This window comes from Corvus cornix, chromosome 3 (assembly GCF_000738735.6).
Source record: "Corvus cornix cornix isolate S_Up_H32 chromosome 3, ASM73873v5, whole genome shotgun sequence".
In the NCBI taxonomy this organism is placed as follows: Eukaryota; Metazoa; Chordata; class Aves; order Passeriformes; family Corvidae; genus Corvus; species Corvus cornix.
In genome coordinates, this window is record NC_047056.1 from 63,110,494 (window position 1) to 63,127,266 (window position 16,773).

The 16,773-nt window shown below is 36.5% G+C and overlaps 1 protein-coding gene across 1 annotated transcript in view; it reads left to right on the plus strand.

The window, feature by feature from the left end:
• The window catches only part of TRDN (triadin), a 117,737-nt gene that overhangs the window by 76,489 nt on the left and 24,475 nt on the right, over nt 1-16,773 (plus strand). Inside the window, exon 12 of the mRNA XM_039568592.1 lies at nt 1,271-1,330. Coding sequence (XP_039424526.1) covers nt 1,271-1,330 — 60 coding nt within the window. The remainder of the gene's footprint in view (nt 1-1,270; nt 1,331-16,773) is intronic.

Below are 16,773 nucleotides of genomic sequence, written 5' to 3' on the forward strand. Positions count from 1 at the left end.
GTCAACATAACAGAACAGCAGTCACAGAAATGCCTCAGCATCGACTGATACTGATGCAGCTGTGAACTCTGTATGGAAGAAAATGATATAATGAGTGTTACATACTTGGGAATAACATGTTGCATTTAAATGTAACAGCAATGCCATTTTAAAAACGTCAATTATTCCAAAGCCAGCATAATTTTATTTTGGAGTTGGCAGTGGGGAAAGCAAGTGGCTTTGTAAGTGAGTAGGACAGAGATGCCAGAGGAGGTGGAGAGAGGAAGAGATGTAACTTCTGCATTGTAGGAGCTGTGCTAGAAGGATCTCAGACAGATGGATGAATATGTTTCACTCAAGGACAATTGAGAACTGACTTAGCTAACCAGAGCTGGCATTTAGACATCAACATTAGCTTTTAAAGCTTAGAGTCCACTGGGGCTATTTTTTCCTGACCAACTAAAGAGTCCAGCAATACTGAAATTCTTTTGTGCTCAGTTACAACTGGTAAGTTTTCCTCACCATTCTTAATGTTAGAAATTTTTATTAAGCTCCCCAGCTCTGCTTATGTATTGGAGAAATCAATAGATAATCAAGACTTCTGGAGTCAGTTTCATTTAGATTCAGAAGCCTTAATTTCTAAATAGTGTAGTTTAAAAAAAAAAAAAAATATATATATACACACAGATCTAATATATACGTATATATTTGTTAAGATTAATGTTTGAAAAATAATTCTGTAGTGAATCAATAAAATTCTGTGGAAAATCTCATTGCTATAGGAGTGTAGGTACAGAGTTCTCTTTATATTCCCATTAACTAAATGTATATATTTATTATACAGTTAAAACCATTTTAACAAAATACCGTGATACAAAACCTTTTTTAAAAATTTTCTATCAGCTGTCTGTGAAATTGATCTTCAAGGATAAGGAAAAGTGTATGAGACCAGTGGTCAGGCAGCAGTTTGCACAGTACTTGTGCACGTGGTTAGGATATATGTCAAGCAAAGCCGGCCCAGAAAAAGAGTTGGTAGCTCTGGGACACTGGAAGATCTGCAGTCCGTGGCTAGCAGTTTTGAATTAGATCTGGACAACAAATTTTCACTTTCTGAACATGTGAATCACTTGAAGGTCAGGGAAAAAACACAAATATATAGTAAGTAACTCTACTTATGAAAAGGCTACTGAGATGTCTTTGCACTGCCAAACTTTATCTTCACTGTTAAATACAAATGACATTCTAAGTTTACTTTCTTCATTGCTCTTCTTTTCCTTTTTTGCTCTGTTAGATCAATATGCATTCTGTCGCTATGTGATTGACATGTTTGCGCAAGGGGATTTTTATCCAGGTACTTTTCTATATCATTGAACTCTGTTCTAATATTCTTCTGTTTCCCTGAGAGTTTTTGCTCCTTTATGTATTAAAAGTGTGGGGTTTATTATTGAAAGGTCTCACAAGAGCAACAAAGAGTGTGCAAATAGTTTTAATAAAGCATAAGAGCTAATGGCTGTTTTAATAAAGCTTCTAATTTTCTGTCTACAATGCATGAATTAAAATCAAGGTTATGTTAAAAGAAGAGTCAATGGAAGGCTGTAGAAATTGCTAAAAGTTTCTGTGCTTCTTTTGGCTGAGATGCAAGAGGAAGGAGCTTATTGTCAATAGCTTATTATTTGTTTTATTGGGTTTTTTTCCCCACAAATATCAAGGCTTAACTCCAAAATGCTTCAAAAATAGAACTTCCATTGCTGTTGGTATATAAAATACTTTAGCTGATCCATCGCTTCTGTGCTTTATCCTCTATCTTCCCACATCTCCATGCTAATCTGTTCTAACACAGACACTTAATTCCTCATGAAAAAAAGGAAGATAGAGCTACTGATGATGACCGAGCATCATCTCATAATATTAAGTCAGTCTACCCTGACCTTATTTAATAAATATTCTTCCTGCTGAAGTCTAGACATACCGTAGAGAGGACATAATCCTAGGAATGAGAAGCAATAATATTAATGACAAGTGTCAAGGAGAGAATATTTAAGGACACACTAAGCCTTACAAGCTTTGTTTATTCAGTTATTTGCTCAACAAGCTCTCCACTGGTACACCTCTGAATTGGTTGTGTTTTTTATTATCTCTGCCTTGTGGCTTACATCCTCTCTTGACATGACCAGATTCAGACAGAGCTGGGAAGTCCTAAGGATCTATCTGAGAAAGAAAGGGGAGATGGAGGACACAGATTTTTGTGGAGGGAAAATGATCAAACTTGGGATTCTTAAGGGAGAGGGTTTGTGTGGCTTGTTCTCAAAGAGTGACATGGAGAGGTAGTGGGTTCCATTAAAAGGGAACAAAATACTGCATCACCTCTAGGGCTTTTAAAGACAGCCAGTTAGAAACAGAGGGACTGGTTTAGGCTCAAAGGGGGAAATGATTAGCCAAACCTTCCAGAGACCTTCAGTCATGTTTTGATTTTGAAAATAACACCCTGTACCAATGTGAATGACCTAGTTTCTGGATTTACACAGCTGTACCATCAACAAATCACATGAGAAATACTTTCATGGAGATCTTCAAGATCTTTTTTACAGTTCTCCCAACATTTACAAGCAGCAGTGAGAAAGGCTTCCTGGCCTGTTTGACACTCTCCTGAGGCAGAGCAGACATGCTGTAGGAAGAGAAGATCTGGTTTTTATCGGTTTTCACCTTTCCGGCTACAAGGAAACTGGGAAAACCATGAAGGGGAACAGTGAGATAGAGAGGGAAGCCTGTAGCAACTTGAATTTCAGAAGATAAAAGACATGACTTTTCCCTTCCAGTGTTTGTCTTGTGTCATATTAGTATGCTATGTGGTACTTACTTGTGGTAAGAAATCAGAGGTTAAAGAGCTGAAGGACATTAAATGTACATTGGGTGATCAGATGGCCTTACAGGTGAATGAAAAACTAGGGTGACAGGTTTAGGCCCCAAAAAGAGGATATAAATCATAAAGCATCTTAAATAATCTAAACTGTCGGTGAAATGGAGAAGGACTGCCCCTTAACTTCTCCCAAAGTCCACCTGGGGCTCCACCTGTAAAGCAACTGCTTTTTGACCTGGCAAGTCACTTGTTGACACCTGAAGTTAAATGCTGCAGAGGGTTGTTGTGCTGAAGCCAGACACATTTTTGTGGGAGAGAAAAAGAACCCCAAGCTTTAGTCAACCCACTGTCTTTTTAGTCAACCCATTGCCTTTCACTGTCTGTGAAAGGCAATGCTGAAGCATCCAGACTGTGTTTCTGAGAAGCAAGGTAGAGGTCAGGTATGATCAGCCTTGATTTATGGAAATCATTGAGGAGAGTGCAACCAAACAGTGCTCAGTTAGTTTGTTACTGTCTTTTTCAGGCACAGTGCTCATTTTACACTGTCCTTTTGTGAACAGAAGTATTACTGTAATTCATTTTACTGAATAGATAAAAGTGGGGAAAACACCCCTTAATAACCCTAGTATCCAATTAGCTTTAAAATCTGGTATATTTTATCCTTTTATCTGTCTATATATTTTATGGTAAAGAACTTTGTCCAAACAATGGGTTCTGAGTGCAAATCAGCTGAGGAATTTAATTACATTCACCTTGACACTGCAATTCTTTCAAAAAAGGAATAATTTCTATCAATCTCAATATTCCATTTGTGAAGGAGAAAAGAAACATTTTTTGTCATAGAAAATTCCTTCACATAGACATATTGGCATTTTCTATGACTAATGGTATCAAACATGAATTTCTGATTCCTTAAAATATATGGATTTATAATGTTAATAATAATAATATAATTCAGCATTTTTTCTTTCAAAGTATTTTTGCAATATTTCTATTATAAAAAAAAATCATGTACATTACTCCTAAGATTAGATTGTTTTATTTTTTTGTAAATTTTAAGCAAGAATTTACAGAAAAGTAGCTCACTTAATATAGCATTTTATAGTGCTCAAAAATTAACATTAAAAGTAAAGCTCAGTTCCTTAGCTTTCATTAAAAAATATAATTTTTAAAATATATCAATTAATGCACTTTTTCAGTCACACCCATCCATTAGAGGTCAGTTAACGCTAATGTGTTGATTTTAACAAATGAAGTTGAAATGTTTTTCACTTGCTCAAAGTTTAATCATGACACTGCATTCTTAGCTATAAAAAATGAATGAAATGTACACAGGGAATTCAGGGAAGTCATATAAGGAAGAATTTTTGCTAAGCTGTTTCATGCAGCATTAGCTTTTTTTTTTGTTTCGCTGGTTAGTATTTGTCCTTGATACTGACAAATTTCATGCATGTTCTCTTGTAAGTCACAATAATTGTATCAATATCAAATAACTTCTAAGACTTCTATTTTACTTTTTATGAAAGATAAGTATTTGAGGTTCTCAGCCCTTTACAATAGATAATAGTGGAATTTTAGTCACAAACTCATATTTTCTAATCCAGTAGTCCTTCCCATGAATATCATGACTGCAACAGTGACCATTTGGGTTCTACTGAGATATTTATATGTAGAGCACTTGAGGCCCACTGCATACAGTATAAAAAATTGCTTTATGATTTTATCTCTTGAGAAATGGACCTTAAAAATAGTTTTTACCTTCTGTGTCGCATGCTTGTGATAAGTGACAATTTCTCAGAGGAGCTGCTGAACCCCCTTTCATAGATTTTCTGGTCTTATTTGTCCCTGGACTACAGTTGCTCAGCCAAGGCAGTACTGTCTCAGTATTAACAAATCACTCTGTCCAAATTGCCTTGTACTCCTTTTGTCTGCCTGTAAATGAAGAATTAATATGCATTTCTTTCAGGATTAATTTTCCAAGTTTTCCTTATAAAGATTAAAACTTAAGGAGGAAAGCTTGTTTCTTAAGAACATTAGTTCTGACTGCTACCCTTATTTTTCTATTGGCATTTCTGAAGTCCAAGATAGCATTTTTGATGCAGAAGACCACCGACTTATGTAGTTTCATGGATATAATTTATTCAATGCATTTGATAATTTGTTTGCTATTCCTGTATTTTGTTCTGAGTAGTATTTCTAATGTTCTTATTCATAGTTTTATTTTTTATAGGTAGGAGAAAGGGTTCTATTTTAGTAGAAAGTTTAAATTTGTTTTCATAACTACTTTTTTTATGTTAGAGAGTTTGAAATCCTCACCCATGTGGATGGATTTCAAGGGCACTAATTGGTCACTCTTTTAGCATGGAGCACATGATTCTCTAAGTTAACTGGATCTACTCTATTTTATTCCCCCTGTGTCATAAGCCTGTTTCCCCACTGTTCCCCTACTTTCCGTGCTATGCTTGCCAGCCACTACTCTGGCAGATCAAGGAGCTGTTCTGATGAAATGCCTTTATTGTTTCGCAGCTACTGAAATTGGATTCTTGCCTGTCTGTCTTTCTTTATGGCACCTCAGCATGGGGTTGTGCATGCTGAATTAAGAGTGATAAGCATGTCTTGGGTATTTAGTCATAAAATGCACCTTTCTTTTTCTCACCGGCATGTTGTCTACTCATGATCTGATTTTGTTTTCTTTTTAATCACTGAGAAGTTTATTTTGCATGCATAGATTTACTCTGTTCTGATTTTGGTTAAACCACTTGCATTTCAAAGTACACCCGACTTACTACTGGATGGTCTTTACAGTTGCCTAATTGGCAACAAAGACAGTGGGAGCACAGATGTGGTATTATTCACAATTTAGACTTTCTAAAACCTTAGCACTGAAGCACACAATTGCCCTATGGAGCTTATACCACTTCCAATACAGCTAGATTGCAAAGGAATGTGGCCATATCAGTTCCTTTTATCAATGTACCCTTATATGTTTATTGTGTATTTCCATGTCAGGGTCCCAAATCCAATGTGATGTAGACAATTTTGCTTATCTTATACTGTTGAAAAAATATTTGCCTTGGAGAAGTTCACCAGGATTTCTGGCATGTGTACATCTCAAGAGAGTATCTTACAGGGTAAAACAATCATCCCACCTTCTCATTAAAAAGTCATTGAAGCCTCACCTTTTGCACATATGCTCATGAAAAAAAACCAAAAAACCCCCAAAAGAACACCACACTGTGACAAACATGAAGAGTCAAGAAATTAAGGCAAATTGTGATGAGTGTCCATGGGGAATCTTACAGACTGCCTGGTCCTGGAAATTGTAGACTGAAAATCCTTCATGTCTACAATTTTCTTCCAAGGCTTATCTCTTCTCCATTGTCAAGAAATATTCTGTCAAAGAGAAGGGATTACTGTTATTACACAATACAGCAAGAGAATATCAAGTCTGTCAGTATGATACTTGCCATTTAATATCAAACAAATAAGGAGATACTGGTATAAAGGTACAGCAATATTGAAAGATCAGGGACTATATTGCTGCAAAAAACCCCCTAGAGCAATAGAATCTAATTTTGAAAGTAAAAATGCCTGTGTTTGCCATGGGTGGGCTGTAGTACTGGAACTAAATACTTGCCCTCGGCTGTTCAGATAGCAAAACACTTTAGGCTCTTGAACTATTTTTAAGTGTCACTCCTACTTGATTAAAGACTAGGATGTGTTGTGGATATCTCAATGGCAGGGAGCAACTTTTCAGCTTGTTACATTACATTTACATGGAGACAATTTTGGTGTAGTTTCACTGGGGATATGTTTGATGAAGTGCAATTAGAAAAAGGAAAAAAAGCAGTCATAATAAATAAGAAAGTAGCTTATTATTAGCTTGCTCTTTGGAGAAATTCAGCATGAAAAACTGTCAACTGAGTTATAGGCTTTCACATTTGAGAGAAAATGCTAAAGAATATAATCTTTTTCCTATGGAGAGATGCTTTCTGGTGCTAGCTACTCAGTAGCCCTGTCCCCAGTGGTAGAAAACAAGCAAGCCAGATATTTTTTTAAGTGAAATACTAAAGAAAAATAATGGGAGGCATTGAGATTTTTCCAGTTTTACTTTTTAAACTTTTTACTTTTTTACTGCCTGTTGAGGGAAATATTGTAGCCCAAGATTGGAAAAGATTTATCTGGATTCTTCTTCAGAGTTGACAGTTAATTGTCCATCAAAAAGCTGTTCACATGAGGAAACACTTGCCAACCCATTTGTTTCTGTGGATGACATAAATGGAGATGATTGAACAACAGAAATATTTCTCTAGTATTTCTCTAGTAATACCCTGGAACAGTTTTGAATACTTTTCAGAGTCTGAAAGGAAAGAATTGATGAAGAATAATTTTAAATACATGTATGAGGAACTGAAAATTAAGTTTTAGTTATTGAAATTTTCTAACTAATTTATTACTGTGCAATTCTTACAATAAACATTATCTACATTTGGAGTTAAATATTGCTTCTTTAAACTTCTATTCAGCTATGAGAAACTATGAGAAGATATCTGATCTAATTTTAACAAGATTCTTGTCTATGACCCCCCTCTCTCACCCCAAAAACTGTGTCTATTTCGTCAAATGCTGAAATGACATTGATCTCTCAATGGGAATGTTATCAGTATACAATCCTGACACCATCCCACAGAGGCAAAACAACTATCCATTATTCCCAGTTTATATCATCCCACTGTGAGTCAGAGCCAGATGCTGGCACATGAAGCTGCCTCTGTCAACACTCTTATGGCACTTTATTGTAACTTTGCCAAAAAAAATTCAAATTACTCCCTCTCTTGGAAACAGCTACAAAGGGAATGTGTGTTATTTTGCTTCTGCAGAAGGGAATGTATGTCTTTCTTTGACAGTTCACTGCAAGGCACTCTGAGGGTCAAAATTATGTGATACAAGAGAAAGTCACAACTTTTGCTGATGTAAATTAGTCTAAATCTTTGGTTTTAATGGAAACAAACCAATTTAAGCTGTGAAGACAGAGAGATTAGTGAAATTACTCTCATACTTGCATTATGTTTTATTACTATTATTTAGTATTATAAGCATTTCACATAGTTCAGTAAACAAGTTTCAAAAAGAAGGGTGATTTCAATGGAGGATCATCAAAAGACTCAAATACTTTAGTTTTGAAAAGTAAGCTATTTAGAAAATAAAGGCAAAAGTTAAATGCCAAAAATCCTCCTAAACAGCTAATAGTAAACAAATTGTTTCCTGTTTAAAAGGTAAAAACAAGTTTAACAAGTGACTTTGTAAAATAGTTATTACATTTAATGACTCATAATTGATTTCCAGAATCATTACGATAGAATTATTACAATAGATATTGATGTTACATCAGGTAGGTTTAAAAATGGAAGCATTCTACAGGCAGCTTGAAGCAGCCTCAAAGTCACAGGCAGAGGTTCTTGTGGGGGAATGTAACTACCCTGATAGCTGGAGAAGTAAAACAACAAGGCACAAACAGGTAGTGGAGGATCCCACAAGGAATGTTGTGCTGGTTGACCTCATAGTGACAAACAGGGAAGGCCTTGTTAGAGATGTGAAGGTTGGGGACCATCTTGTCTGCAGTGACCGTGAGATTGTGGAGTGCAGCATTGGGCAAGGAGAAACAGGGCAGTGAGTAAGATTGCAAACATGGACTTCAGGACAGCTAACTTAGCCTCTTTAGGGATCTTCTTGGAAGAATCCCATAGGAACAGGTCCTGTGGGAAGAGGTGTCTAAGAGAGCTGGTTGATATTCAAGGATCACTTCCTCTAGGCTCAGGAATGATGCACCCCAATGAACAAGAAATCAGAGAGGGCAAGAGACTTGCATGGATGAACAAGGAACTCTTGTCATTACTCAAGTGTAAGCAGGAAATACACAGGAGGTGGAAGCAGGCCACTTGGAATGAATATAGGGAGGCTGTCAGAGTAAGTTGGAGTCAAGGCTCCATCACAGAGTTGCTCAAGCTAAACAAGATGGCCAGCATCTTAAATGCCAACTATTTTAGTATAGCAGGAGTCTTACGTGGGTTGCAAGTAAACATTTGTCTTTCATGAGACGTGATAACCCACAACCTTCTCCTTCAGTCAGTTTTGTAGTCCCACGTTACATAACTCTAAAATTTTAAGTGAGCTAATGAATCTGTTACCTTTAGAATATAATTCTGAAAATTCTCAGGGAAGTTAATCACCATATATTGAATCTCTCTCAACTTTAATGAAAAGGAAAATAGCTGACATCTATACAATGTGCCTTTAAACACCTCCTGATGCTGAATACACTGAAACAACATGAAGAAGGAAAAAACATGTTCTGAAGGGCTTCCAGTTTTCTCCTGAATTTTTCATTAAAAAGAAAAACCCTATATCTCTATTGTGGAACTAGGAGAAGTTACCCTTCTCATCCCAATATAGAATTCTATGCTGTCCCTGCTGGAAAATGGTGAGGTTCTCTTTTAACAACAGTAATGGTACCAGTTCACCATATCACATAGATAAAAAGAGTATGGAAAGGATCTACAAGTACTTTGACAAGATACATTCCATCATGAAACATTTCAGCTTAGCAATAATTCCTCACCTCTTCTGCTCTGAGAACATGAAATGCAGCAGACAGAAGAGTGGTCAGCTTTGGCCTAAGCAACACACGCTCTCTTGTTTTATGCCCACCTACTTAGCATCCTATTTACAGCCACTGGGACTGTAAGCTGTAGCAGATCCACTCCTTTCACCTTTCTCTCTTCAGGTGCATCTTTCTTTTGATGTCAGCTTGCTTTCTGCATGTATCTGCTCTGACAAAAAGATATGTACCTTATGACATATATCTATAACGAGTCAAGATCACTTTATTTTTTCTCCATCAGGGACCTCTATTCCTCCCTCTGACAATTCACCTGCCTTCCTATTGTTTCACTTTGTCCTTCAATACATCCAGAATTATCTGACAAAGTAAATAACATAGATTTCAAAAGGTGTTCAATGCCCACACACATAATACCTAAACAGTGGGTTTTTTTTTTTGGTTTTTGGATTTGGTTTTGGGTTTTTTTGGGTTTTTTGGAGTTTTTCAGGGGTTTTTTGTTGTTGCTGTTGTTGTTGTTTTGTTTTGTTTTGTTGGTATTTTTTTAGTTAGGCTTTAAAACAAAATCCTTTCTCTATGTGAGATTTACTAATATAATTGTTGGGGGTTTGAGGAGCACTCTGTTACAAGACAGTATTTACAGGGTGAAAAATCATGCATGGCTTTTTTAGTCCTGGAATATTTTGATGGCATGAAGCATCATCTTCATGGAGAACCACAAAACAAAATGTTTGCAATTCATTGCACCTCGCTTAGATACCCAAAATTTAATTGCCCAACTTTAACCTTTAGCTGTCTTTATAGCCAATGCTATGAAATGGAGGCCTCCAGAGGACAATTTCATCCTAAGAGAGATGCCTAAAATAGGAAAGATGAATCACCCTTTGAAGGTACCAATTTCTCTCCATTGACTATAAATGGATCCCTCGGGTGACTTATCTAGACATAACTGTCTGAAAGTTAACTTTTAAATGTCTGGTAGTGAGAGAGCCTACAGACATTCAAGAAGTATACTGCAAATGTGCAAGCAAGAATTTTGTTCAAATGAAGACTTGAGATGACAAGTTTTCTATGAGACCTCAAATGATATTATCAGGAGCAGCTGTTGACTCAATCAAGGAAACTGTGGTGCCACCTGGAAAAAAATGAATGCCAATTGCTATAGTATTTTGGGAGTGAGTGAAAGGGGAAAAGAAGAAATGGAGAGGGAAATAATTTTCTTGAATAAATGTGGAAGATATTCCCTATCCAAATGATTCAAACAAAAGAAACCCAAACAATTTTAGCATCACAACAAAAGCTCAGCCTTTAGAGCGTCCACTTTCATAGAATTTAGGATTTGGAATTTTTAGTTGCTGTATGCTCACAACTTTCATTTTTTATTTATTTTAAATTTCTGTTAGATCCATTTATAGATTCGATGGAAAGACATGGTAAAGTTAAGTCATTTCCCCAAAAATCATGGAGGATGCTTTGAGCACAAGGGTTAGAACTCATGACAGTGAATCCCAGGACCCTTTGTCCAAAAAATAACCTCTTTAAAGGATAGAGGATCTTCCCTGGCAAAACTAAAGGGAAAGAAGAATCAGACGTTCCCAAAGCATTATTGGTTTAAAATAACCATTGTCTCCAGTATTACAGGTTTTTTGTTCCAGTGTTTCTCATAATTGCAGCCATGGCACTTAGCTCACAGTGATTTCAGTGGGAGTGAGTAAATAGGAGTTAGGAGCCAACACCTCTGCACTTTTGGGCCTTACTCTGATATTTGATCTAATAAAACCTCTCAGTTCTTTTCCCTCTAGCTTCAGACTGCATTATTGAAATTCTAACTTCTGAAGTATGGCTATGGATTCACTGTCTTAGGTGATTGTCAGGTTGTCCTGGGGTGATGTTATGAAGCCGCTTTATTCCTTAACCATCCCCTCAATGCCCAAGGACGCTGTGCCTTTAGGATGGACCCAGGGGCAGGGCCGGGGCCACGGGCCCGAGGGGGCGGCTGAACGGCTCAGCCCAAGGGGGCTCTGGGGGCCTCGGCAGGGCTCGGAGGGAGTGTGCTGGGAGTGCTCTGCTGCTTTGTGGGTTTTCTTTGTGTTCCAGCTAGCTGGGAAAAGGTTCTGTTGGCTTTTTCTTGCTCTTCTTTTCCCTTTCCTTGCCCTTGCCTCACTGCCCCCCTTCCCTCCTCGCTGGTCCAGAGAGCCCATGGGGTGGTCCCGGCTGGTCCGAGCCTGAGTGTCTGTTCCCTGTCTGGGAATTTGTTGTATTTTGAGGGGTTTTTTTATCCTGTTCTACCCTGTTTTGTTTGTGTTAATAAATAGTTTGGTTTCTTTTTCCCACTCTCACTTGTGACCCATTTGTCTCATTGATGGAGGAAAAGGGGAGGCCCTTTTCCCTTCGGAGGAGACACTCATTCCGGAGTGTTTCCTCCTGAGATTTTGTCTCCAAAACCGAGACATAAGTATAAACAAGACAGGTAACATAATCATTAATTTCTTGTTTTTCTCATTCTAGCAAAAAGACAGAGATATGAAAAACTTTGAGGCTTGAGAACAGACTTGGATTTAGTTTGAATTCCAGTGATTTCTATACTAAACATATTCATTATCCACAAATATCTGTAATTGTGAGGCATTATAGTATCTGTAATTTGTTTTTATCCATTTAGGCTGTTTTTAAATTGCAAAAATTGGCATATGCCCTCTTTCTTGAAGACAATATAAAGTATTAGCAACCCTGCAGCAATCACTTTCAGCTTTTCTGACCTGAGCACTGAATGTTTCTTAGATGTAGTTGGACTAAGGATGGTTGAAACAGTGATATGTACAGAAGAACCAAACAAAGAACATAAATTACTGAGCAGTGCTCACATGGCATAGTCAGTATCTATTAATTTTCATCATAAAAGCTTATAAGTCCCCTCCATTCTGTTTAATTGTTGGCTGAAAGTATTTAGTTGCAGTGTTTTCTCTTCTGTTTTAATTAGATACTTCATACTGTGAAATAAAAAGCATCTATACCAACTCCTGATATTCATGTTAATTATGCTAGGGGTCACTGTATATGATGCCAGTTTATTAAAAGTTATTTGGAGAGAGAGGGAGAGAAAGACTGAATATATCTTTCCATTTTATAATCTGCCTTTACAGTCCTTTTGTACTCCACTATGCAGCAATAACTATAATAACCCCTCATTACCACACAATAACCCATAATTTTCACTGTCCTTGTACTCAATTCGTTGAGATCTAGCTTTCGATATTTCTAAACATAACATGTAGGTTTATTTTTACCTGCTAACTGCCCATGACAAATAATGGGAGGAAGTGGAGGCAGCAAATTCAATTTTCAATTTTTTCAATTCAATTTTATTTTAATGTCAGGAAAGGCTGTGTGACTTCTTACTTAATGTATAATGAAAAAACTGTTAATACTTAACTCTTAACTCCTTAATGACTTCAGTCTCGTGAACATAAAAATATATCTGTTTTCACAGATGTAGATTGAACTAAAGAAGGATTTTGTGGTAAAAATATTTGTAAAGGAGTTCTCAACAGATATATTTTTGTAAATAGATTAAACTGCAAGCTCTGTCATGCCATGCAGCTAAAATACTTTGCATGCATTTCTGGACCCATAGCATCCACTTTAAGTTAAAAAAAACAAACAAACAAACAAAAAAACCACCTATAGCTCTACCCACGCCTCTTTTGCCTGTGTCATTTGTACACTTGTTATACACACTTACATTGTATGAGATACAAACCACAGGAAAAGAAAAAATATATCAAACAAATTCCCAGCTGTGATTTTAATTGGATTTGGTGTCTGAGTGAAAAAACAGCAACTGATTTTCATACAACCTCCAGGAGTCTGTACCAATGGTTCTCACACCTGTTTAATTACCAAATCAAGAATTTTCTGTTCAGAAACATCACTAAACCGTGGCAGCAATTAGAATGATCTTCAAGGTCCCTTCCAACCCTAACCTTTCTATGATTCATTCTAAACAAATATCAATACATATTTATATGCTCATGCCTGCACATATATATAGCATGTATTATATTATTACGACGTAAAAACATATGCAGGAATCTATCATCAAATACAAAGGGTGAACTCAAACCTCTATGTATTAAAAATAGAAGGCTATCAAGTTGCTGCTACTTTTTGTTTGGTGCCTTGAGATGAGAAATTTAATCCTTCCCCTTACTCCCTTTCAAAAGAGCATTTAGAATACCAATCTGCATCCTTCCTTCCTACACCCTCACTTTTAACCTACTGGTCCTTGTTTTCAGCTTAGTCAATGTACAGCCTCCCAAGGGTGTTAAGTTATTTGTACAGGCCTGGTTTCATTGCCTGTGCGTTGAGGGAACATCTCACAATAATGTGTTTTACTCATAAATTAGACTCTATATAGAGTTCCAGAATTATTTGTGATATTGTTAATGGATTTTAAATACATGCATATAGCGGAACATAGATAGATTTGGCATTATCCATGTAATCTCTCCTTTTCTTCTTATGCATCGTGAAAGAAACTGGCTGACAGTCAGTGTGACATAATGCTAAAATTTAAAAGATTGCATTGCTACTGGTAATCACTGCATATATTGTAGCATAGGTTTTTCTTAAGTAATATCATCAACCTTATGCAAAATCAGAGTTTCACTCTATGTTGGGCAATTAACCATTTAATAAAGAGCCACATCCTGAGAGCAATTTAAAAACTTAAATATATGTTGGCTACTAAAATATACTTTCATAAAAACCTCATTTTACTATCCATTAATTCCATCTTCCCCTGTCAAAAATTCAGTTCCAAATAGGTCATTAAAACCCTGTTTAGACTATTTTTTCCCATCTGACATAATTTTGTTCTCACTGTTAAGACTTGGGGCCACATCTAGATTACTAAATCAAACTCAACTCATCTGCTCTCTCTCTGAAGGTGATTTTTTTTCTCATAGAGACATCCACATCCAATACACTTCTTCGAGCTCAAAATGGGCTGACTGTATCTCAGCTATCTATTGGGGGTGGTCACTGGCCCCTGCCAGTTCCTGAACGGAGCTAATGAATTTTTTGCAACACTGCTGCTTGACACAAGTCAGAGGTGTCAGAGGCTATCCAAAAATATGTTGCAGAATATGTATGTCTGAATTCCAGAGCCCAGTAATGTTCCCAGGAACCATTTATTTGCCAGTGTGCATGAAATCCTTGTTGTCACAGTGTGTTCCTCAGGAAAGAATACCTATATGGGGCATCAGTATTTTATTTAAGTAATGCATCCCAGAAAAAGAGCATTTGCATTGTACAGTACAGTTACACAATGTCACCTCTTGATCCTCAGCTGTTCTTTCTTAACGAAAAACAGTTTGCTCAAGGTTTTTCATGCACACGTAGCAAGCAAAGAAACCCTTCCCCAGAACGGTCACAGCCTAATGTCTGGAGAGTAATGACTGAAAGCTGGGAAGAGACTCACCTTTAACTTGTAGAAACTTACCATCAAAACTGGAAGCCTGGGCAAAATGGCTGGACTCCATTATGTTTTCAGTCCTCTAAAAGCATATTTGGCAGTCTTGCCTCATTCTGCTGATCCATGTCTTGTTCCAACATTCATTAAACATTTGATTGGAATTTACTTTTCATAACAAATTACTCTGAAAGGACACTTACTTTATTTGAGTTATTTTTACTATCACTAGAGAATGATGTCACATCTGAGCAGAATGAGATTTATCTGAAGACATTTTGCTGCACTGAGAGACTTTAACAAAGTGTTGGTGCTGTTGTACCATAGGATTCCTGCTGTTCAAGTAACTGGTATATGGATATGAGGAAATGAACAGTCACAGGAATGGTATTTCCACATGTTGCACTCTGTGATGGCATTATTTCTCTCCATACCCAATTGGAATATTCACCAGTCTGAAATGCCTGAATAATAATAACAATAATAATAGTAATAATAATTTTACAAGTATTTTATCTTTTTGTCTACAAAGATATATTTAGACACTTTATTAAGGCCACTGCAGACAAATTGAATTCAGAAGATCAGGGAATAAAGAAAACTCGCATAATTTGATATTCTCATAAGAAATCAATTTATGCACAATATGCAAACATGAACATTTTTGACACATATAGAAAGACATTTCCTAGATTGAGGAAAGTAAGGTAATTAAAGTTTGTCTTGTATTCCTTATCATGCAATAAAAGAATCTAAAATATCAATAAACCATGTCAGAATTAATTTCTTCAAGACATCTCAAGCAATTTAATAAACACTGATGACAGAAGTTTCCCAGAGCTTGAGGACTGTACCTGGTTTTCAATGAAGAATTCAGGGTACCTAGTTAGGGTCCTAAACCTTCTACTCATCCTTGCAGCCTATTTCTTTCCTCTCAGGCAGTGGAGGAAGGTACTCATGTCTTAATGTGACACTTTTTCTCCTGGTGAGAGCATTCCCATGATCTTAAATCCAAAATATTTCACTCTTTCAGTTTTCGTCAGATGTAATTTGTTGTCAGCTGTTTACAATATATATGAAGGAGATACCTATAGCACAACTGCATGGACAGGTTACACATGAAAATGTTGTGGATCGACTCTAGGGACAGATTGGCATAGAAATGCACGCACATTCTTGTGCTTGCAATTACATCTTTTGGAGAAATCCAAACTAATATTTTTTTTTAAAAAAAGCACCTTAAATGAATCTTAGTCATTTATCTCATAATAGAAAAATGAAGGCTACATTTGAAATGAGAAGCAAATAACATGCAGTGTTTTTTATAGAGCACTTTCAAAGCTGTGAGATAAGTGTATGTCCAGTAATAATAGTGGTAATCAGGATAATAACTTCTCGTGATTCATGGTCTAATCTGATTGTCCACTGGGAGCATTAAAAACATCCTGCCTTCCTCTCATTTACATCATGTATATGTGTCCAACTGGCCACTGCTAGAGTCAAGATAGTAGATATCATTAATCCTAATGGTCTGATCTGTTGAAGCCAATTCCTCATTTCTATTTATCAGTTGTCTGTACTACAGAAAACCACTTGTGCTTTATAATTTAAAGAGGAGAGAAAAAGGAAAAGAAATTTAACTTAGGTTATCCCCTTTAACATATTTCATCAAAAGAATGGATAAAATATTTATTCATCTACTGTCCTTTGCATTCCCATCAAAGTGAATAGAGAGACGTTTAATAAGACATGGAAACATTAAAGAAGCCTTTTATCAGAGTGCATGGGAACCTGCTCAGAACAAGCATTTTGGCCTAAGGGAAAGTTTTTGATCTGTGAAGCTTA